Here is a 25,006-nt window from a genome sequence, read left to right on the forward strand (position 1 = left end):
CATCCTCCAGACACCAGAGTCATAGACCCACCAATAGGTGTGCTATTATGTAGATAAACAGGTATCTACAATGGTCCCAATTTTCCCTCATCTTCCTGTCTTCTTTCAAGCTCTCCAAACTCTCCAACCTCTGGCTGTTACCCACTTCTTAACCTGTTCAGCTTTCTTTGTTGCAGCGTGGCAATGTAGAAGAAAAGAAGTTCCATTTCAGGGGAAACTTCAAGAAGGCTGCAGATGTTTGCGTTAGAAAGAATTCCAGTGCTACTCGCCAAGACGATGGGGGAAAAGTCATTGAAGATATTTCATAGATTCACTTGGCAGTACTTATTTTCTGTGTGATCGTAATGAAAAGGGGTTCAGTTGGCTCATGGTTCTGCAGGCTGTAAAGAAAGCATAGTGGCTTCTGCTTCTGGGAGGACTCAGGAAGCCTCCCAATCATACCAGAAGGAAAGCAGCCATTAAATGTTTCATACGGCAGGAGTAGGAGCATGCCTGAGAGAGGATACAGGTGCCACACCCTGTTATAAAACCAGATCTCATGAGAACGCACTATCAGGACATTTGCATCAAGAAGATGGTGCTGTTTAGCACCATAAGATGGTGAAGGATCTGCCCCACAACACACCTCCATCCCCTACTGCTTCCAGACAGAAACTGGCTGCAGAGGCAGAGCCTCCTGGAAATCCTGTAATATGGCAGTGCAGAAGGAAAATAAGGGCTTTGAGTTGTCATGCAGGAGGCCACCATCCTCTAGACCCCAGATCCATAGACCTACCAACAATTCCCACCGTCAGTATGGAGAAGCTACAGGCACTCAACACCAGCCCAGCCCAGGAGAGCAGCCATGGGGGCTAAAGCTGAAAAACCACAGGTGCACTGCCCTGGTAGAGCTTTCCCATCAGCCTCTGCCTCCGCAGCAGGCTCCTTCCCCTTCCTACCACCCACCACCCTCGCACCACCCTACAGCCAGCCTACTTTTCCCCACCTTACCCACCCCTTTTTCCTTCCACCCCAGCCCTCCCATCCATGATTATATAATCTCCCACCAGGCCCCACTTCCAACATTTGGGATTACAATTCCACATGAGTATTTCTAGGGGCACACAGCCAAATCATATCATGCTGAACTTGAGCCCCCCAAATCTCAGGTCCTTCTCACAGAGTAAAACACAGTCATGCCTTTTCAAAAGTTTCCAAAAGCTTAACTCATTCCCACATTAACTCAAATGTAAAAAGTTCAAAGTCTCATCTGAGACAAGGCTACAATCTCTTCTGCCTATGAGTCACTGAAGTTAAAAGTGCATTCGTTTCTTTCAAGGTACAATGACGGTACAGGTATTGGGTAAGTTTCCTCAATCCAAAGGGAAGAAATTTCCAAGAAAAATAACACAAATGGGACCACAGGCACAATGGACACCCAAAACCCAGCAGGCCAGTGTTCATTCAATCTCACAGCTCCAAAATCGTGAAGAGAACTCACTATCAGAAGGACAGCATCATGGACATGGAGTTTAACCATTTGTGAAGGATCCACCCCACCCCTGCCTTTCACCCATAACCCCACCACCTTCCCCTCAATTCTCCCCATCCCAATACCCCCCAATTCTCCCCACCCTTCCCCATCCAAACTCCACTCTCCACCACGATTATATCACCTTCCACCAGTCCCCACCTTTAACATTTTCCATTACAATTCCAAATGAGTTTTGGGAGAGACACAGAGATAAATCATATTATTCTGTCCCTGGTCCCCCAAATCTCATGTCTTTCTCACATTGCAAAATACAATGATGCCTTCTGTATAGTCCCCCAAATCTTAACTCATTCCAGCATTTACTCAAATGTCCAAAGCCCAAAGTCTTATCTGAGACAAGTCTGCAGTCCCTTCTGCCCATGAGCCACTGAATTATAAAGCAAGTTAACTACTTCCAAGGTACAATGATTACACAGGCAATGGGTAAGCATTCCCAGCTGATAGAAAACAAAATTTCTAGAAAGAAGCACAAAACACAGATGGGACTCATAGGATAAATAAATGTCCAAAATCCAGCAGACCAGTCACTCAATCCTACAGCTCCCAAATCATCCATTTAGAATCCCTGTCCCACATCCATTGCACAGGGGTGTGAGGGCTGTGCTCCCAAGACCTTGGGCAGATCTGCACCTGTGGCTTTGGAGTGTTCAGCCTCTGTGGCTGCTCTCATGGACAGGGCTGGTGTTGAGTGCCTGTAGCTTTTCCACACTGAGGGTGCAAGCTGTTTGTGGGTCTATGAATCTGGGGTTGGGAGGATGATGCCTCCCTGTGTGGGGACTTCAACCTTATATGTCTCTTCTTGGCTCCCCTAGTAGAGGTTTCCCATGAGGCTCTGCCTTATGGAAAAGCTTCTTCCTGGACATCCAGGATTTTCTGTACATCTTCTGGAATCTAGATGGGGGCTCTCAAGCCTCTGTTCTTGCTGTAAGCACCTGCTGGCTTCACATTATATGGAAACCATCAAGGCTTGAAGCCACCTCTGAAGCAGTGACCCAAGCTGTACCTGTGCATCTTTCAGCCATGGCTGGAGCTGGGGCTGCAGGGATGCAGCCAGCAGTGTCCTGAGGGTGCACACAGCAGCAAGGCCATGGAGCTTTTCCAGGAAACCATTCTTCTCTCCTAGGCCCCAGGGCCTGTGACAGCAAGGGATGCTGCAGAGGTCTCTGAGATGCCTTCAAGGCCTTTTTCCCATTGTCTTGTCTATTTGCACTGGACTGGTTTTTATGCACATACCCTGAGGCTTCTTGAATTTTCCCACTCAAAATCAGCTTTTCTTTTTGAACACTTGGCCAGGCTGAAAATATTCCGAACTTTAGGTCTCCACTTCTCATTTAAATAGAAGTTCTATCTTGAAGTCATTTCTTAGGTAACACATAAGAACACAGGCTGTTCAATGCAGACAGGATACCTCTTATGCCATGCTGCCTAGATGTTCATTCCACCAGCTACATCCTGAATCACCACCCCCAAGTTCATAGTTCACAGATCTCTGGGGTAGGGTCACTGCACAGCCATGTTCTTTGCTAAGGCCAATCAAATGGAACCTTGATTCCTGTTAACAGGAAATTCCTCATTTTCATCTGAGACCTTTTAAGTCTGGACTTCAGTGTTTATCCTTTTGTCAGCCTTCTGATCACAAGTATTTAACAATTCTCTACAGTGGTCCAAACTTTTCCTCATCTTGCTGTCTTCTTAGCTTTCCCAACTCTCCCGACCTCTGTCTTTTACCTACTTCTGAACCTGCTTCTACATTGTCAGCTCTCTTTGTCACAGCCTGGCAATGTAATAAAAGAAGAAAAGTCCATTTTCGGGGGAAAATTCACAAAGGTTTCAAATATTTGCATGAAAAGAAGCTGAGTGCTGGTTGCCAAGACAAAGAGGAAAGGGCCTTGAAAGCATTTCAGGGCTCCACTTTACAGCACTAATTTTCCATATGATCATAAAGAAAAGAGGTTTAACTGGCTCATGGTTCAGCAGGCTGTAAAGGAAGCATAGTGGCTTCTGCTTCTGGGAGGACTCAGGAAACCTCCCCATCATACCAGAAGGCCTAGGGGCAAGGACATGCTACATATGGCAGGAGTAGAAGCAAGACTGAGAGAGGAAAGAGGTGCCACACCCTGTTATATAACCAGATCTCATGGGAACACACTATCACAAGGACAGCATCAAGAAGATGGTGCTTAACCATTGGTGAAGGATATGCCTGCCACCCCCACCCCCTGCTGTTTCCAGGCAGAAATCTGCTGCAGAGGCAGGGTTCTTGGTAAACTTCTACTAGGGCAGTGCTGAAGGAAAATATGGACTTGGAGCCCCCACGCAGGTGGCTACCACCCTCCAACCCCCAGAATCATAGTCCCACCAACAGCTTGCACCCTCATTGTGGACAAGCTACAGGCACTGAACACGAGTCGAGTCCTTGACAGTGGCAATGAAGGCTCAAACCTGCAAAGCCACAGGTGCACTGACCTAGTAGGGGTTTTCCATGAGGCTCTGCCTCTGCAGCAGGCTACTACCCCTGCCTACTACCCACCACCCTCGAAACCACCCTACAGCCAGCCTATTCCTTCCCACCCTCCCCCCCTTATTTCCTTCCACACCCCCCCGCCCATCCATAATTAAATCACTCCCTCCCCATCCCTCATCTTTCCGTCATGCTCCAATCCCTCCAAACCCTCCCAATCTTTGTTTGCTAGCCACTACTGAGCCTGCTTCTACTTTTTCAGGTATCTGTATAGCAGGCTGACTATGTAGTAATAAAGCAAAACCCAATTTAAGGGGAAAAATTGAAGAAGACTTCAGAAATTTGCATACAAAAAAGCCCTGTGCTAATAGCCAAGACAAAGGGAAAAAGGCCTTGAAGGCATCTCACAGCTCCTCTTGGCAGTTTTACTTTTCTGTATTATTGTAAATAAAAGAGGTTTAATTGACTCATGGTTCTGCAAGCAGTGAAGGAAGCTTAGTGTCTTTTGTTTCTGGAAGGAATCAGGAAGCCTCCTAATTATATCATAAAGCCAAGGGACGATGAGATGTCTCCTAAGGCAGGAGTAGGAGGAACAAAAAATGAGGACAGAGGTTCCACAGCTTGTTAAACAACCAGATCACATGAGCACTCACTCACTCTCAGGACAGCATCAAGGGGATGGTGCTTCATCATTCGTGAATGATCCACCCCCACACTTTTATGACTAAATCTTTTGCCACCTAGGCCCCATCACTAACATTAGGGAATAGAATTCCGCATGAGTTTTGGTAGGGACACAGGGACAGAATAGTCCCTGATCCCACGAATCTCATGTCCTTCTCACATTGCAAAATATAATCCTGCCTTTCCAGCATGAGTCTTAACTCATTTCAGCATCAGTTCATTTCAGCAGTAACTCAAAGTTACAAAGTCCAAAGTCTCATCTGAGTCAAGGCAACAGTCACTTTTGCCTATGAGCCTCGGAAATAGAAAGGGAATTCACTGCTTCTAAGGCACAATGATGGTACAGACATTGTATAAGCTTTCCATATCCAAAAGGAAGACGTTTTCCAGAAATCTTCTTATATCTGAGACCTCCTCAGCCTGGCCTTCACTATCCATGTTTCCGTCAGGATTTTTTGTCACAACCATTTAAACAGTCTCTATGATGTTCCAAAAGTTTTCTCATCTATCTGTCTTCTTTTGAGCCCTCCAAACTCTTCCAACCTCTGCCCATTACATGGTTCCAAAGCTGCTTCCACGTCCTTGAGTATCTTTATAGCAATGTTCCAATCCTCATTTGCCATTTTCTGTATGATTTGTTTTGAAAAAGAGGTTGAATTGACTCATGGTTCTGCAGGGTGGACAGGAAGCACAGTGGCTTCTGCTTCTGGGAGGACTCAGACATCTATCAATCATCGTGGAAGGCAAAGAAAGAGTGAGTAAGTTGTCTCACATGGCAAGAGGAAAACACGGAGAGTAGGGAGGTGATGTAGAGTTTTCAGTGACTAGATCTCATGAGAAGTTGCTCATGATTGTGAGGATGCTACAAGGGGATGGTGCTGAACCATTCATGAGAAATTTGCCTTCACAATTCAATCACCTTATACCAGGATCCACCTTCCACAATAGGAAGTATATAATTCAACAGGAGATTTGGTGGGGACAATGCAAATTACATCATTAATCTTTGAGTATAAAGACATCCACAGCAGGATTTATCCAGCCAACTTCTCGGAGATTCTTTATAGGATTTGAGGCCTATAGCACATACACTAAAATATTCATACTTCAAAAAGCAGTAAAGTGGTATTATTCTTCCAAAAGTTACAATGGTAGTTTAGGCATTCATAGCATGATTTAATTCATGTTTGCTACTGTTTCTATTGTATCATCATATTAACTGTTTCCTACACAATTCTGTATTCACCTGGATTTCAGTTGATCACAAAACCATCCTTGTGCTACCACCGATAGCGTGTACTAGCTCTTTGCTCTAGTGTTATTATTCTCTGTAGAATGAATCCTTGAACTGGAAGCAGTCCACGATCGAGTATCTAGTCATTCAACACTATCAATTCCTGGGTGGCATTTTGAAAAAACAGTATCTTTTGCTGCAAGAAATGCAGCATCTGTGAGTCCATGTCTCTCACTGGAATTGGATGAAAGTGGTGAATTTCAGCCAAAGTAGCCAAAGAAATCCTGTTCCTGCGATTCTGACGTCATCAGCCTCTGCACCTCTGTCTTCACTTCTGTCACATATTGCCGGCTCTCCGTGACTTTGGTAAGAGCGTCCTTGTGCATGTGGATGGTGTCCAGGATGTTGGTCTGGTGTTCCTGAGACAGCACTAACAGGTCCATGACTGGGTCCAGGTCCTGCCTGGGCTGACTGGCAAAGAGCTCACTGATAGTGTGGAAGGCCTCTATGGTGAAGTGGATGGCCTGGTCCAACTCCAATGCCTGGCTGAGGCTGAAGTGTTGGCTGCCATCTGATGCTCTTTCTTAAAGCCTGTTACCATCATCTGCTTGGATGTCAACTCACTGGCTGTGAAGTTGAGCTGAGTGCCCTGTTGTCTATCTTCTCGGTGAAGTACTTGAAGCTGTCAATCTTGCTCTCCCATTCCTAAAGGTTGAGGGTCACTCAGGGTGGGCTCAGGGACAGGAAGAATCTGGGACTCACCATCTCATCCTTCTCAGCCTTCCTCTTGCCCTGTCTCCAGGCTGTCTCTTCAGTGCTGGTGGGGCACATCAGGAAGTGACAAAGGATGTGGCACCGTGCCCACACCCAGAAGCTGGCCGTGTGGTTCATCCACCAGACTGGGCCCTTTCTGCACTTGAACATAGATGCCACTTCACCACTGATGCCTTCAATGCTGCCAGGGAGATCTTCGCCAATCAGCCCAGGCAGGACCTGGACCCAGTCATGGACCTGTTAGTGATGCCTCAGGGACACCAGGCCAACATCCTGGACATCATCCACATACACAAGGAAGCTCTTACCAGAGTCCTCCTCAGGATGGTCTGTGGTCTGCCTCTTGGCACCCAAGAAGCCCACAGTGCTGTAGAAGCCCTGATGCATGGGCTGGAGCCCCAAAGGCAGTGCACAGCCTGCTCCTGAGGCTGCTGCTCATATCCTCTATGTGACTCCATTTGCAGCACAGTTGTTGCACTGAGGCCTGTGCATGCCAGGCAAGGCCAAGCTGGCTCAAAGAGCAACCAGCCACCTCTGCAAGGGTGTGCCAGGAGCAGGTGGACCAGTCACCAACTCACTGCCAGTCAGGGTCAATCGGTTATTCTGCCCTGGAAGCAGGGCCCCAGTGCCATCTGCTTTTCCTCAGGCCTCCACTTCATCAGCTGTCAGGTGGTGGTCACTCAGGGTGTGTGGAAGCTGGCCATCTCTGTTTACTTGAGTGGATGAGGTTGGTGGCTGGTCCACCTGCTCCTGGCACACCCTTGCAGAGGTGGCTGGTTGCTCTTTGAGCCAGCTTGGCCATGTCTGGCATACATAGACTCTGGGTACTGACAAGCTGCTCTGACTGAGCTTGTCCTGTCTTGGGCCAAATTCTAAATCTGGCCAGGGCCACAGAAGGATGAGTCCTCTGGGTGGTAATCCTGGCTGCTGCAGGGGGGTGCATGGTGCCTCTCCCATCCCAGGGCTCAGGATGAGGCCGACTGAGATAGGACCCTTTAGGTATGGGACTTGTGCCTCAGAAGGTGGCCTCTGTCACAAAGATTGGGTGAGAAGATGTATGGCATGCTGCTGGCTGCCAGGGCTGTTGGGATGACACATTCACCCTTCCTTCCAGGGACCTCAAAGTGACCAGCTTTCCCTTTAAGAATGACTTCTTAAGGCCCAGGAGTCATCTAGGGCTGCAGGGCAGATGGCCGCATGCTGCCCTGGCTTCTTCCATGGTGAGCTGGTCACTACCCACCAAGGGGAGTCACATGCAGGCACCATGCAGGGCGCTTGTCTCTGGACCTGCGTCTTGGTTATCATGGAGCCAGACTGGGCCTGGTGACAGGGCCCTGATGGGGTTGTCCTGGTGGTCCTGGGGGTGTCCAGAGGAGATTCAGAATGGAATTGCTGTGAGGATGAATGAGATGACTGTCAGCACAGAACAGGCACCCGGTGACTGTTTAGGGTTTATCCTCAGTAGCTGCCCAGAGGCCAAAACCACCCACCTGATAGCGACTGTCCCCAAGCCAGGAGGAAGAGAAGAGAGCAGGTTCCACTCACCTGAGTCTGATGAGTCAGCTGTGCTGAGATGTGCTTCTCATGTAGAAAACAGTCCTTCACGCAGAGCCACTCACGGACTCTGCTGTGTGCCTCTAACTGCTCCACAACACAGAGGCGATGGGGGCTCAGCAACAGTGACATCGTGGGGTGACACAACCCAGCACAACTGGAGCCTGCTTGGGTCAAGAGGGCCCAGAGTCAGTGTCCTCTACCCCCTGAACTGACACGTCTGCATGCAGTGTGTTTGTGCATGTGTGTGTGCCTGTGTGTGTGTGTATGTGTGTGTTTGTCTTGCTTCTCTGGCCAGGCTTAGCTTCTACACTCAGGGGAGCACCCAGGTCTCACCACTGTCACAACCAGGGCCCGTGGCCAGAGCCTCTACAGGTGCTCTCCAATCTCTGCCTTCCCCATCCATGGGGGTCCTGGGGATGCAGACAAAGGAGGGGCACCGGGTAGAGCAGAAAGGGCTGGCATCCTCTCTAGGTGGAATACAGGTCCTGTGTAAAGTTGTAGGTCTGCCAAACAGTGCTGGATACAACACATCTTCTCATCTTCTTTTACCAACCACCTGCCAGGGTGCCCTGACTCACCTTCCCTGCAGATGGAAGCAAGGAGACTCCACAGACAAACCCTCTGCCTGAGGTCACACAGTGGCCAGATGGCCACATTCCTACTGACCAGCCGCCCCTGACCAGATCCCTACTGACGAGGACCCTAATGACCACTCCTCCATTGACCAGGTCCCACTGACCAAGTCCCAACTGACCATGTCTTCCTAACCAGGCTCACACTTAATCGGCCTCATGGGCCAGACTCCACTGACCAATTTCCCACTGACCTGGTCCCCACTGCCCAGGTTCCCACTGACATGAGCACAATTTCCCAGGTTGTTGTCGCCCCCCCCATCCCTCACTGAACAAATCTCCATGGATCAGTCCCCAGCGGACCAAGTCCCCTCAGACCAGGCCCTCACTGACCAAGCTCCAAGCCACTAAGGCCCCACACTGACCAGGCCCCTGGTATACTGTATAGGCTCCACCAACCAGTTTTTCATTGTTTATGTTCCAACAGATGAGGCCCCACTAATAAGACCCCCACTGACCATGTCCCCACTGACCAGGCTTCCAATGACTAGGTTGCCAGGTCCCCACTGATGAGAACTTTACTGAGGAGAACACCACTAACCAGGCCCCTGGTGATCAGGTACCAACTGACTAGGTCCTAATGACCAGGTCATTTCTGACCACGGTCTACCTACCCGGCCCCTGAGCAGTGCTGCTTAAAGTCTCATTACCATGCCCCCCCTTAGCCCACAGACCCTCCCTCCCTGCATGCATGCCCAGGGGTCAGGCCCTGGGGGTTTTCTTGGGACAAGGCCTCTCCTCCAAGACACAGGGAGAGACAGTCAGCCTCAGGCTCCAGGTAGCCAGCTTCACACTCATCCCCCAAGGCCCTCAGGGTTCATCTCAGAGGAGACAGTGAGGTGGCCTGGCACAGCCTGGAAACCCCATCTACCCTATTCCTGAGTGTCAGAGTGGGAGGAAGGGAGGGACATTTGGCAGACGAGACACCCTGTGCTGCTGGGTCTCCCGGGGCCCTTCCCGCAGAGCCCGATCTAGAGACACAGCACAGAGGCTGCAGGGAGACTAACCCAGAACCCTTGAGGCTGAGCCAGGGACCACATGAGGACTGACCCCAGACAGCCAGAAGGCCCTTTGCTAGTTTCTTGGTACCTCAGTGGATGCAGCAGCTGTTCTTCTGTTGAGGACCAGTGAGCACACGCTGGGGAGGGCTCGCCTATACTTCCTCAGTGGCTCCACCTCTGATTCCAAAAGAAATCACTCATTTCAGGGCTGGGGCAGAGAAAACACAAGATTATCTTAGAACATCTTGTGCCAGAAAGTAAAAAAGTGCTGACAGAGTAACAGGCACAAATCAAAAAGACATAAAGAGTCAGCTTAGAATATCTACCACTGGCCTAATCTTGGGGAATTGGAGCACCAGAAACATGAGCTTTCCCTTCTCCCTTATTTATTGTTTTTATTTCTCCATGTAGAACAAAGAAGAGAATCAGAAAATAATCACCTGGCAACCATTGCAGTAATAATTGTTCAAACACAAGTCATCCATGAAATGCCAAATCTAGTGTGTTTTGAGGAGTAACCAGATATTTACAGAGCCTCAGATCATCACCACACAAAATACGGTTCAACTACAAAAAGAAAATCATAACATTAGCATGGACAAGCCTGGCAGGTACTCCTTAGGTCTCCTAAGTAATAAAAACTGTGATATGCAAATAAGTCTTCGATGACCTTTACTAAAGAATCAATGATGACTTGGTTGTTTGGCTGTTTAAATAGCTGGCATTTGGGCAATTTGAGTATGTCAAACTCATTAATACTGGTTTTCATCTTCAAGATCCACTTAAAACTGAAGGAGACTGAAAAACATCATTTAAAATACCCTACAAGTTACCTTCATACATATGATACAAAAATATCCTACTTCAGTAAAGATTGTGATGTTGTATATATTTTATGAGAAACAATTAAAATGTTGTGTAAATAGCCCAGTAATAAAGTTTTATAATCTTTTATATCACAAAATTTGTCCTTATGATTTTATGGTTAAATATTCTCTCGATTAGACGTGGCTTACCAGTGGATTCTGTAGAAGAAAGTAGACGGGTGAAAGTGTCCAACACAGCAACAGCTGGAAAGAAAAACAAAGAATTATGTTCTTTACCTAAAACACTTTGGTTAGCTCAGTGTGATTTTAAAAACTAAAGAGTTGAGAACTTTATCAGAGTTAATAAGAATGAGAAATATGTATGTACATTTACAATACAAAATTACTATTAAATAATTTACACATGGCATTAAATCTAATTGTGTTTAAATATCAGAGCTTTTTCATTCTTCATTCATCTACTCAACAGACACGTGCTAAGATTCTAGAACCAGCACTAGAATTTCAAGATGAAGATGGTATGGTCCACCTCCCAACAGTCATAAGCTATACCCAAAAAAACCAGACAAGACAATGTCCATATAGAGTCATGGATACACGAGAGGTATACAGCAGGGCACTACTGGAACACACAGAAGGGTCCTCTATCCCACTTTTATGTCAATATCATGGGCTTTCTGGTGGAGGAGATAATATAACTTGATACCTGAAGGACAAGGAAAAGCTCATCAGAGAGAGGGAAGAGGTGCAGGCAAAGAGCCTGAGGTGGGGAAGAGCCCTGCAGAGTTCCGCTCCGTCCAGTTTGGCGCTAGAGCAAAGGGCAGAGTGCAGTAAGTGGTGAGAGACAAGGCTGAGTAACTTGACAGGAATCACATTGATGTGGGTGTTTTTATTTCATGGTGAAAAAGTTGGAACTTTTCCTGAGAACAGACATAAGCCAATGACACAGTAAATGACAGGAGATTTAAAATGTCACTTGTCAAGTGACTGCCTACTAAGGGTTATTGCTCAGCTAAGTATTTCTGAATGAATTTGACATCTGTTGGCCTTCAATCTCTACCAAAACCCTGAGAACTTGATGATGCCTTTGTTTTCTGAGAATCGTTTCAGGGTGCTGGCTGACAGTTCCATGAGGATGGAAAAACTTAAGAAAGTGTAGAGCCAGTGAAAAAGAGATGCATAGACTTCTTGGGAATTTTTGAAGCTATGGGATGTGATGAATTTATGGTGCACAAGGACAGTCTTCTCTGTGGAAGTTTTTGTTTTCATATCTTTCATTAGATGTGCATAAGAGAAAAATACTTAAGGTGGTATCTACTAACCCAACAATGAAAAGGAATGCCATTTGTTATTAAATTTTATTTCTAAAATAAACCTAAATTTAAGGAATAAATTTTGGTAACATACTTCTCTTTGTCTCTCTAATTATTTGTTCTACACAGTCCAGCTCCATCTAAAATAAGTGAAAATAATAATAATGTTTAAGTTAAACACGAAACATTATCATGAAAATAATATATCACTTACAAATTGTGGTCTTTAGTATTTTTAGTGACTAGACATAACTTGAAGTTTGCTTCAAAAGAAAAATAATCACATACATAAAGTAAATTTTCTACTTATTTTAATTTAGATAACAGAGGATGTATCTGTGTAATGTTGCTTAGAGTAATTGGACAAAAACACAGTTAATATTGGTCTATTGCATATACATAATTTTAGAAAGGTGGTGTTTATTAGTACAAAGGTTAAACAATGGCCAGGTGTGGTGGCTCATGCCTGGAATCCCAGCACTTGGAGAGGCCAAGGCAGGAAGATCACGAGGTCATGTGATCGAGACCATCCTGGCCAACATGAGGAAACCTGGTCTCTACTAAACATACAAAAATTAGCTAGACGTGGTGGCCCACACCTATAGTCCCAGCTACTGGGGAGGCTAAGGCAGGAAAATTACTTGAAGCCAGGGGTTGGAGGTTGCAGTGAGCCAATATTGCACCACTGCACTCCAGACTGGCAACAGAGTGAGACCTTTTCTCAAAAAAGAAAAAAAAAAAAATTAAAGTCATCTTTTACAATGAATGCATTACTTTGAAATTCTTAGCAGAACTCTCCCCTTTATAAAAGTTTAATCTGTTTTTTTACTCCAATAAATTTTTATCTTAAAAAGAAATTTCTATTCTCTACTTATACTAAACTTTTTTATGGTAAATTTTTCTTTTATTAATTTATTTTCTAGTTTGTATTCTCAATTAAGGTGGTACCTGTGGAGGTTTTTTCCAAAGGTATATTGAGGCATGCCAAGATTTGGAGTACAATTGAACCCATCACATAAGTAGTGAGCATATGACCCAATAAGTAGTTTTTCAACCTTGGCCCACTCTGTCCCTCCCCGTTCTTATTTCTCAGTGTCTATTATTCCCATGTTTATGATAATGTGCACCCAATGTGTAGCTCTCACATGAGTGAAAGCAGGAGATATCTGGTTTCTGTTTCTGTGTTAGTTTGAGTAGGGTAGTAGATTCTAGCCGTATCCACGTTGCTGCAAAGGGCCTGATTTTGTTCTTTTCATGGCTGCAAAGTATTCCATTGTATATATGGAATTCTCCAATCTAGCTTGGATTTTCAATCTACCTTGGATGCACCTGGATTGACTCCATGTCTTTGCTATTTTGAATAGTGCTGCAATGAACACACATGTTCATGCATCTTTATGTTACAATGATTTATTGTCCTTTAGGCATACCCCTAGTAGAGTAATGAGGTTGCTTCATCCAACGGTCATTCTTAGTACTTAATTTCCAAACTGCTCTCCATAGCAGCTGAACTAATTTATATTGCCACCAACAGTGTGTGTTTCCTTTCCTCCACAGCCTCCCCAACATATATATATATATATATTTATATATATATGTTTTTTACTTTTTAAAAAAAGTCATTCTGACTGGTGAGAAATGGTATCTCACTGATGTTTTATTTGGCATTTCTCTGATGATTATCAATGGTAAGCATTTGTTAATGTGTTTGTTGGCCACTTACATATGTTATTTTGAGAAGTGTCTGTTCATGGCCTTTGCCCAGCTTTAACGGTGTTATTTATTTTTCACTTGTTGATTTGTTTAGGTCTCTTATGGATTCTGGATAATAAGCATTTGCTGTATCCATAGTTTGTGAATATTTTCTTGTAATATTTAGGCTATCTGTTTAATCCAGTGATAGTTCCTCACACTGTGCAGAAGCCCTTTAGCTTAATTAGACCACACTTGTCAATTTTGTTATTCTTGCAGTTGCTTTTGAGGAGTTAGCCATAAATTAATTGACAAGCATGATATCCAGGAGAGCATTTCCTAGGATTTCTTCCAGGATTTTTATAGTCAGAGGACGTACTCTTATGTAAGAAAGGCACAAACCGATTTTTTTTTTTTTTTTTTTTTTTTTTGAGATAGTCTCCATCACCCAGGCTATAGTGCAGTGGTATGATCTTGGCTTACTGCAACCTCTGTCTCCTGGGTTCAAGTGATTCTCCTCCCTCAGTCTCCTGAGCATCTGAGATTACACATGCCTGCCAACATGCCTTGCTAATTTTTGTATTTTTAGTAGAGACGGGTTTCATCATGTTGGCCAGACTGGTCTCAATCACCTGACCTCAGGTGTTCCACCTGTCTCAGCGTCCCACCTGTCTCGGCGTCCCAAACTTCTAGGCCTTGGGACTACAAGTCTGAGCCACCGCGCCTGGCCAAGCACAAAGCTTTTAACATAAAAAAGGAAATTAACATTTTAGGGTTTTGTTTAATTCATAAAATGCAATTAAATTGGATTCTACTAAATAATAAACATCCATATGTGGTAAAGTGTTTGGATGCCAATCATTCAGTTGTGATTATGGGTGGGAAGAGTTGAGATGGTGCAAATAAACTTTTCTTAAAATTTTTTTTTTTTTTTTTTTTTAGGGTATTTTTTGTTACAAGATGGAGTCTTGCCCTGTCACCCAGGCTGGAGTGCAGTGGTGTGATCTCGACTCACTGCAACCTCTGCCTCCCCAGGTTTAAGTAAGTCTCTGCCTCAGACTCCCTAGTAGCTGGGAATACAGGTGCCCACTCCCCACCTGGCTAATATTTTTTTGTACTTTAATAGAGATGGGGTTTCACCATCTTGGCCAGGCTGGTCTTGAACTCCTGAGCTTGTGACACACCTGCCTCAGCCTCCAAAAGTGCTGGGATTACAGGCATGAGTCGCCGTGGTGTCTGCTGCAAACAAACTTTAAAAGTGACATGGGCTGGGCGCAGTGGCTCATGCCTGTAATCCCAGCATTTTGGGAGGCTGAGGCAGGTAGATGACAAGGTCAGGAGTTTGAGAACAGCCTGGCCAATAGGGTGAAACCCTTTCTCTACTAAAAATACAAACATTAGCTGGGTGTAAATGGTGGGCGCCTGTAGTCTCAGCTACTTAGGAGGCTGAGGCAGGAAAATCGTTTGAACCTGAGAGGTGGAGGTTGCAGTGAGCCGAGATGGTGCCACGACCCTCCAGCCTGGACAACAGAGTGAGACACTGTATTAAAAAAAAAAAAAGAAAAGAAAAAAAAAAAAGGTGGTAGTATGCACTGCAACTAAACTAGAATTAGAGAGTAAGCCAAAGCATCTCAAGGTATATCGTCAGTTATTAGGCAAAAACATGCAATTTCTAAAACCTAACTTAAATGCAGCTTTTAAAGACATTTTAAATGTGTCAGTTTAGTCACATGTATTGAATAAAGCTAGGAAATGGGTATCTCTTGAAAATGAGAGCTCCAGGGAATTAAAAAATGTAAAGTTCCCCTTTCCTTTCTGTGTTAACATAGCTAATTATGATGTTTACTTAACATGCATAAGTCAACAGAACAACTCAGTATTTTACCAAATTACAAAGAGGAATTATATTAGAGAAAAACGAAAGCCAAAAGAGAAACGATCATATAACTAACCTCAGTGAAGTAGTTCTTGCAGTTATTTGAAGTCTGTGGGTTTGAAGCAGGAATTCTGATGGGCATTTGGGGAACATATTTTCTGTTGAGTCCTCTACTAGTAAGATTTCCAACACAAGGTGACTCTGGGTCTCGCCTTGTAGGAAGAGTGCTGAGAAAATGTTTCATCCGCTCTTTCTCCATAAGAAGCTTGGCGCTGATCATTGCTATTTTCTTATTCGATCTGTAAAGATAGCAAAGACAAATGCTTAGTATTTCATTTTTCCTTAAATGATTCTTAATGACTTGCAGTTTCTAAAACGTTGCCCTGAGAGTAAACCAAAGTACCCACTAAACGGTGTTTTCACACCGAAGATGTGTGACAGCATACCTGTTGTAAGCAATTATAATTGTAAAATCATTCTAAAGAAGCACCCGTGTTTCTAAGGTAATTTATACTGAACAAGCAGTTCAAACAAAGTAGACAGGGGAGAGAAACGGCTGTCAGTGATGCACGGCTCACCAGGTGAAACTTGCTGCTTTCTAAAATGGCTCCACTTGTGAGATTCTAAAGATTCCATTAGAAATACTTGTACTTAAAGGGTAACTATGCAGGAAAATGAATATGTTGATTTGTTGGAGTATAAGAACCACTTCACTGGAAATCATTATATCAAAACATCATGTTGTAAAATGAACAACAACAACAAAAAATCTAGGAATAGTTGTGTTTAGTAAAGAAATTTTAGGTTTCACCCTTGTACATTTCACCCATTATCTGGGAACAATTAAGCATTTGGCACTGAGGAAGAACTCAGAGCAACAGCTCCTGGGGAGAACTAGATGGTGTGGCTTGGAATGAAAAGAACTAAAGCAGCGCTGAAGGCAATTAGCCCCCAGCACTGTGACCAAGGCACTGGAGTGGGGGGCTTGTTCTTTCTGCCTTCCACACAAATCTTCAGGCTGAACAAGGTGTTACTTTTTTAACCACTTTGTGAATTACACTTCTTTAAATTCCTTGATAATTATTCCCTATTTCACAAGGATGCCTTTCTGTAACACCTTGAAAATGTTACACAAATAGTCTTTCTTGAGACACCCTCTATTGATAATACTAAAAATCACAATTAAAAACGATTGTGCCCAGAGTAGCAGTACCACTCGACACTTTGGGTGTAGGTTGTGATCTACCGAAAAATAAATTAAACTCATTAATCTTTCTATTTAGGGAAACTCTGACAAGTAATTTTATAACAAGATCGCTTTATGAATTATAAAGCTTCAAAAATACTTAGTGACAAAAACTAACAGATCAGATTAACTACATGAGAGTTTTCAGAGGAAAAAAGTCATACAAAAGCAAAAAAATAAAAATAAAAAATAGAAATGGGACAGACATTATCCTTGACTAATATTTTAAAGGTAACATTATTTACTAACATTATTTTCCAAAATTACATTATCAAATTAGCATTCACTTCGTACTAATCTCCTGAGGCCATCTCACTAAAAATTATGTTTTCAAAACAAATTAATGAGCTTAATTCATTTCCTACGATTGCATGTTTTGACTTACTTTGTTATTTTTTTTGACATGGAATTGTTAGCTTTCAATGCTGCTGCAAAGGCTTCCTTATATTCTTCCAATTCGGTTGTAACCTCTTCATAAGCAGTTTTCATTTCGGAGAATTTACATTCCACATCTTTAAGGGCGAGTTCCTTCTTATTTAGTGAAGCCATGTTATCCTTGCTTAACTGCTCCAATTGTTTTTCATGTTGTGCTTGTGTCTAAAACGAATGAAAAGAATACACTTTTAAAACAATTATAACCTAATTACCATATGTTTTTTGCCTTTCATTTTGAGTCAGTGATTCAAAGAGCAATTTTGAATATGTTAAAAAAAAAGAGGCTGGGCCGGGCGCGGTGGCTCAAGCCTGTAATCCCAGCACTTTGGGAGGCCGAGATGGGTGGATCACGAGGTCAGGAGATCGAGACCATCCTGGCTAATACGGTGAAACCCCATCTCTACTAAAAAAATACAAAAAACTAGCCGGGCGAGGTGGCGGGCGCCTGTAGTCCCAGCTACTCGGGAGGCTGAGGCAGGAGAATGGCGTAAACCCGGGAGGCGGAGGTTGCAGTGAGCTGAGATCTGGCCACTGCACCCCAGCCTGGGTGACAGAGCAAGACTCTGTCTCAAAAAAAAAAAAAAAAAAAAAAAGCAAAAAGAGGCTGGAGCTTAACATATTTATCAGCAATATCCAAAAAACTAATAACTGATTTCAGAATTAAGTCTGATTTATACAAATTTGAAATCATAATTATGTTACTGTTAATGTAATCTGGTCATACAAGAAGTAATAGAATCCATTCATAATTTTAAAAAGTGATCAAAGAACAATGTAGCTTAAGACCAATTTGAAAGTATCACATAATTTCTAAATCACAATTTTTTCTTATGCCAACTGGTCTTAATCATCAAATGACACCATAGTGAGAATCATTACTCTGAAAGATTGATCTTGTCATAGTAATAATGGAAATTTAAAAGTTTAAAAGAAAAAACAGATGCCATTTTCTTTCTAGAACTCTACAAAGCAAATTGCTACAAGAGAGGCAGAAGAAACACAATATATACATATCCAAAATACAGTTTGCAGTGAAATAAATGAAAGCACATTACAGATAAACTTACCTGATTTAAAAAACTAACCTGTAAATGGATTTCTTCTAATTTTTCTATTGCCTGCATTGCCTTTTTATCTAGCTCTGATTTATATTCTTGTACTTTGCCAAGTTCTACCATATTGTTTTCCATATGTGTCTTAAGATTTAATATTTGTTCTTTCAACATCTTTTTATCCTCCTCAAGTTTTTCACATTCCTGTTCTACTTTTCTCATAGATAATAACTCCTGTTGAAGAACTTGATTGTTTTTCACCAAATTGACACATTTTGAAGATACAGCTTCCTTCTCTGCCATAAGATCATCAAACTGCATGAATAAAATAATATAGTTTGATATAGACTAAGAATAATCTAATACAAAACAAATAGCAAATTTTGAAAAGTATTTACTTGCAATAAAATGTTATCTGTAACACAGTACATTCTTCAAATGTAAAGCCTTAAATTACTCTGAATTTTAAGAGCAAAGTTAAAGCTACCATGAGTCACAAAAATATATGCTTTACTGTCATCATCTTTCCAGAGAACTTTTGCACTTCATCTGACTTTTATTTTCCTGATAATACATTTCTGTTCCTCCTTCAATGGCACTAAGTGATCTCTCAGTGAAAAGTGTCTAACCCCCTCCCTCATTCTCACTCCCCATAATATGTCAAAACGGTGTCAGACATATCATAGTGGGTGATTTAGGCCAAAGTCAATAAATGGCTCTGGGAATAAGACTTTGAAAATAATTTAATACTCTATACTAGGGATGGTGGCTCATGCCGGTAATCCCAGCACTTTAGGAGGCTGTGGCAGAAAGATCACTGGAGGCCAGGAATTTGAAATCAGCAAGAGCAAAATAGTGATACTCCCATGTCTATATATATGTGTGTGTGTGTGTGTGTGTGTGTGTGTGTGTGTGTGTGTGTGTGTATGTGTGTGTGTGTGTGTATATATATACTTATTTTTAATTATCTGGGCATGGTGGCTTATGCATGTAGAGCCAGCTAGTTGGGAGACTGAGGCAAAAGGATGGCTTGTACCCAGAGTTCAGGGCTGCAGTGAATTATGACCACACCACTGCTCTTCTGCCTGGATGACAGACAAAGACCGTATTTCAAAAAGACACAAAATAATGAATCCTGTAAATAAGGATTCAATGCCATAAGCCTTTCCTTAGACTGCAAATGTTTCAGGACAATTTGAATTGCATTTTAAGAAGTCATGATTCTTGGGGTAAAGGCCATAGCATACAGCACCCAGAAATAAATCCACATATTTAAAGCCAACTGATTTTGGACTAAGGTGCCAAGAACATACATTGGGGAAAGGACAGTCTCTTCAAATGAATGGCACTGGGAAAACTAAATATCCATATGGGGAAGAATGATACTAGCTTCCTCTGTAACATCATATAAAAAAGAAACTCATAATCAATTGAAGACTGAAATGTAAGGCCCCAAATTATCAAACTACTGTAAGTAAATATAGGGAAAATGCTTGAGGACATTAGTCTGCACAAAGATTTTTATGGGTAAGACATCAGAAGCATAGGAAAAAACAAATGATAGACCAATGGTAGTACATTGAGCTAAAGAGCTTCTGGCCAGCAAACAACTGAGTGAAGAGAAAACCTGTAGAGTGGGAGAAAATATTGTCAACTATTCATCTGATAAGGGACTAATATGTAAAATGTACAAGAAACTCAAACAACTTGACTGTTAAAAAAAAAATCTGAGTTCAAAATCGAACAAAATATCTAACTATACTTGTTTTTAGAAAAAAGAACTACAAATAGCCAACAAATAAATTTTAAAATGTTCAGTATCACTAATCCTCAGGGAAATACAAATCAAATCTACAATGTGATAGAATCTTGCTTCAATTTGAATACATTGCTGTCATTGAAAAGATAGAAAAATAACAAATGCTGGTGAGGCTCCGGAGAACAGGAAACTCTTACATGCTGTTGGTGGGAAGGTAAATTAGTGCAGCCACTACAGAAAACAACACGAGTTTTTCTCACAAATCTAATAATGGGACTGCCCAGGGACCCAGCAACCCCACTACTGGGTATTCAGGCAACAGAAAACAAAACAACAGATCACAAGGATATCTGTCCTCACATGTTTATTGTAGCACTATTCACAACAGCTAATGTATCAAATCAACCTATATGTCCACCACCAAATGAATGGACAAAATCCTGTGGTACACATACACAATGGAATACTATTCACCATATAAAGGAATTAAACCCTGTTATTTGTGGCCACGTGGATCAGTCTGAGGGATGTTATGTTAAGTGCAGATAAATACTGCACATTGTCACTCATGTGTGGGAGCTAAAGAAAAACTGAGGGCTGGGTAACATGGCTGATGCCTGTTATTTCTTAGCACTTTAAAAGACCAAGGCAGGAAAATCACTTGAGGCCAAAAGTTCCAGTGCACCCTGGACAACATAGGGAGGCATCTCTACAAAGTCAAAAATCAGACAGGTGCAGTGCTGCATGCCCATAATCCCAGCTGCTCAGGAGGCTGAGGTGTGAGGATCATGTGAGCCCAAGAGTTTGAGGCTACAGTGAACTATGATCAAACCACTGTCTCCAATCTGGATGACTACAGTTGCCCAGAGCCCAGACTACACTAGAAAAGTCCTGTCTCTTAACAACAACAAAAAAGCTCACAGAAGTAGGAGAGGGGAGGCTGGTTAATGGATAGAGAATTACAGTTAGATAAGAGGAATGAGTTCCGGTGTTCTGTGGTATTGTGGGGTGAATATGGCTATGATTTATAGTATGTTTTTTAAAATTATTAGTATGTTTTTTAAAGCCAGAAGATTTTGAATGTTCATAATTCAAAGAAATGAAAAATGACTGAAGTAGTAAATGTGCTAGTTAGCTTGATCATTACACACTATGTACATGTATCAAAATGTCACTCTATGGCCATAATTATGTGTGTGTGTGTATATATATATATATATATATATATATATATATATATATGTATGTCAATTAGAACAGAAGCGAGGCTATATTCATCCCATTTAAAAACAGAATATGGGCCAACCTTATTGACTTCCTTCTAATGAATAGAATGCAGTAAAAGGGATGCCATGTGGCTTCCCTATCTCAGACTGCTTTCCCTTCGAACTCAGCCCCCAGATTGTGAGAGAGATCAGGCCACAAAGACAGCCTGGCAGTGCCAGGGTCAGTGTTCATGCTGCCTGCCCAACCAAGGTTCCAGCCAATGGCCAGTATCAGCCATCAAACACGTGGGTGAGCAAAGCTTCAGATGATTCCATTTCCCCAAATGATCAGCTGTTCCTAGAGAAGCTGAGGGGAGCAGAGACAAGCTCTCCTGGCCAAGCTTTTTCCAAACCACAGGTTCATGAACAAACGAAATGTTTTTCTTGTAAGTCACAAAACTCTGGGTAATTGTTAGAAAAATAAAGGACAGGAAACATAACTTGTGTAGCAGAAAAGAGTCTCCTTTAAAGTAGGATCTAATAAATGTTGAGATTTATTCACTGATGGCAAACATTACTGAGAAGCAGCAGATAACCAGGAGAGAGACATAAGCTGCTGAGGAGGAACTTTTCCTAAAACCCCCTTCAATTATGAGCTCTGATAACAAGGCCAGGGTGTCTCCTTACAATTTCCCCTCAAGTTAGGAGACCAGACTGGGAAGCAAGAAGACATATGATTTGAGAAACAACTAGAAATACTTGGTTACATAACCAAAATCAGACATTTACCTGATTTCAATGAACTAAAATCCTAAAAGAAGAAGCTTTGAGTATTTATTAATCGGATCTAGTGTTCAATTTTCATTTTCCTTTTCTCAGTGAGGAAATAAGGAGAACATTATGGAATGATTTTTAGTCTTCAAAGAAGTAAAATAAACAGCACGCTTTGAGTGCTAAGACATCAAATGCAATTTCTCCTTCACCTTACTTCAAGCTTGTTTGTATGGAGAAGTTAAGACCATCCCATCTCTATGTTATGCCACAATGTGTCTCTATAGCACACTCTGAAATTTCAAAAGTCAAAATACTAATCTACTATGTGTCTCTGATAAATTGCCTGAACATTACCTGATTTTGAAGTGCTGCACTCCTAAGACTTTTTCTTGGAATGAATTAAACTTTATATTCCAAGAATCATCTACTGAGCTAGAAAGCAGAGCTGTGCATCTCTGTTTCAGCAAAAGGAGGTCAATACAGGGAACTGTGGTTTCTGAGAATGCAAGATTGGCACCAAGAAAAGTATTAGCCACAATGCTACCCAAGAGAACCAGCTACCAGGTGGAAAGAGGATCTGCGAACTGAAAGATGATGACTTCACTTGATTTCCACTGAGGAAAGCTGGCAGCTCAGACTTAAACTTCTCCTTCCTGGATGGTAGACAGCTATGGAAGATTCTATGAAGTACAATGAATTAGCAAAACATAATGCACTAAATATTAGACTACGTCAGCATATCCTGTGATCAAAACTTTCCGCAAATATAACTATAGAGTGGGGCAATGGAAAAGAGACTAAAGGTTGGAATGGAGAAAAAAAGAAATCAAGTGTGTCTTGTAAGCCTGACTTCCCATCATGTCTTAGACTAAGTAAGGTATAAGCTGGTCAGAGACGTCTTCGAGACACAAAAAGTGAAGTTAAAGATATTCCACTACATTTAATTTTTATTATGACATAAGACATCTGGTAATATGCAATATGATGGAAAAAAACTCCTCATTAAATTTGATTTGGCCTTGGCATAAGAATAGACATAAACAAGCTAAGAGTTGATAATCTAAAAATAAACTTGCACATTTACAGTCAATTGATTTTATACAAGGTTAACAAAAGAACAGAATGGGAAAAGAATAGTCTTTTCAACAAATGGTGCTGGGAAAACTGGGTATCCATATGCAAAAAATAAATAAAGCTGGACCAGATATCTTATTTAAAAATTAACTCAAAACAGTTAACTGTAACAGCTAAAACTATAAAACTCTCAGAAGAAAACCCTGGAATAAATCTTTGTGACTGCATTTCTCAGTGTTTTCTTAGCTATGACTCCAAAGGAAAAATGGATTCAATGGACTTCAAAATTGAAAACTGCTGTGCCTGAGAAGACAGTATCAAGAAGTGAAAAGGTAAGACACTGAGTAGAAGAAAGTATTTGAGAAGCATATATCTGATAAGGGACTTACATATATAGGACATATAAAGAATGTCTGCCATTCATAAACAACAAGATAACCCAATTTAAAAAATGGTCAAAGATTTTGAATAGATATTTCTGCAATGTTATGTGCAGATAAGGGAACCTGGACTTGTCTTGCCTGGACATGCCGGCAGAGGACTGGAGGCCTACAAGCACTGGCGGGATGGGGAGGAGTCACCAGGAATTCCCACCTTATGCAGGGGAGGAGCCTGACCACTTCAGCTCTTGTGCTCCTGGTATTCAATTGTGAGGTGGAAACCTGTTTGCAGGACCCCTCTCTTTGCTGAGCACTTTCCTTTCACTTAATAAATTCTGTCCTCCTCACCCTTCAATGTGTCTTCGTGCTTAATTTTTCCTGGTCATGACAGAAGAACCCAGATTTAGCTGAACTAAGGAGCAAAAACTCTGCATCAATACCTGCTACAGCACAGATGCAGCATGAAAAATTATGCTAAGTGAAATAAGCCAGTCACTGTAGACCACTTGCTTTTTATTTCAGAGGCTTATAGGCAAATCTATACAAAGAAGGTGGGTGGTTCCCTAGGGCTGAGGGAGGAAGGGGAAACTAGTGAAGATGGCTAAATAATGTGGGGTTTGTTTTTAGGGTGATGAAAATGTTCTAAAATTGATTGTAACGAGGACTGCAGAACTCTCTCAAAATATGAAAGTGAATGAATTGTATATTATAATTAGTGAATTGCATGGTGTGCTCATTATTTCTCAATAAACCTGTTATCCTCCACTCCAAATTAATTTGGTACTAGTGATTTTGGTACTAGTGATCTGGAGACAGATGTTGCTTGGTTTCAGATCACTGGCCAGAGGTCAAGGCCTAAGAGAATCAACAGCATGTCCTTTTTATAGAAAAAAGGATTCATGTTTTGAAAACTATTCTTTTCATTAGTATCAACTCAGTAAAATTAAATGAAAAATCTTTCTTTCACTGCTTAAAGCACTGAGAGATTTATATTGAGGAATAAGACCTTGTTTTCTTTGGCTCCAATTTCTATCCACAGGGTCTGGGAATCACACACTTCAAACTATAAAATCTCATCAGATGGGTTTTATTAACTCTTATAATGTGGCTCACTTTCTAACCCGATTCCGGTCCAGCATCACAGAGAGAAGAAGCTGAAGGAAATAAAAATATTTAACCCCTAAGTATATTTTTGACATATTTTGAAATGGCCGCTGCAGGGCCAAGAGATTGAAATGGCCCTCATTAATGTAGCCCAATCTCTCCCCTTCTAGGTCTTCCCAGTTCTGGGGAAGATTAACTAAGAGCCTGATGCATTTAAAATCTGAAAAGATATATTTATCCTCTATTTTCTCAACATATTTTGGCAGAATTTGGGTTTTTTCATTATTAATATTTTCCCAAATTATGTGATTTTTGATCCCAAAACTGATTTAAAATTACCGTATGTTGGAATGTAAATTACTCTATTATAAAGATACATGCATTTGTATGTT

General features: G+C 42.1%; 1 protein-coding gene across 4 annotated transcripts in view; it reads right to left on the reverse strand.

Annotated features, from left to right (window-relative positions):
• Positions 1 to 7,449: 7,449 nt before the first annotated feature.
• LOC126929829 (ankyrin repeat domain-containing protein 18B-like) overlaps positions 7,450 to 25,006 on the reverse strand; it is a 34,563-nt gene continuing 17,006 nt past the window's right edge. The window contains exons 7-14 of one of the 4 annotated variants that reach the window (XR_007717289.1): positions 18,352 to 18,633; positions 17,217 to 17,428; positions 15,662 to 15,884; positions 10,894 to 10,947; positions 10,318 to 10,444; positions 9,966 to 10,085; positions 8,233 to 8,408; positions 7,450 to 8,079 (exon numbers count right to left, since the gene is read on the reverse strand). Coding sequence is in view for 1 of the 4 variants with exons in the window: in XM_050746492.1 (XP_050602449.1) it covers positions 10,422 to 10,444; positions 10,894 to 10,947; positions 12,112 to 12,157; positions 15,662 to 15,884; positions 17,217 to 17,428; positions 18,352 to 18,633 (840 nt within the window). In the remaining 3 variants the exon portion in view is untranslated. Of the gene's footprint in view, positions 8,080 to 8,232; positions 8,409 to 9,965; positions 10,086 to 10,317; positions 10,445 to 10,893; positions 10,948 to 12,111; positions 12,158 to 15,661; positions 15,885 to 17,216; positions 17,429 to 18,351; positions 18,634 to 25,006 lie in introns of those variants that run through there. The other 3 variants (XR_007717290.1, XR_007717288.1, XM_050746492.1) reach the window with 3 other exon arrangements.

This window comes from Macaca thibetana, chromosome 10 (genome assembly GCF_024542745.1).
Source record: "Macaca thibetana thibetana isolate TM-01 chromosome 10, ASM2454274v1, whole genome shotgun sequence".
Lineage (NCBI taxonomy): Eukaryota > Metazoa > Chordata > Mammalia > Primates > Cercopithecidae > Macaca > Macaca thibetana.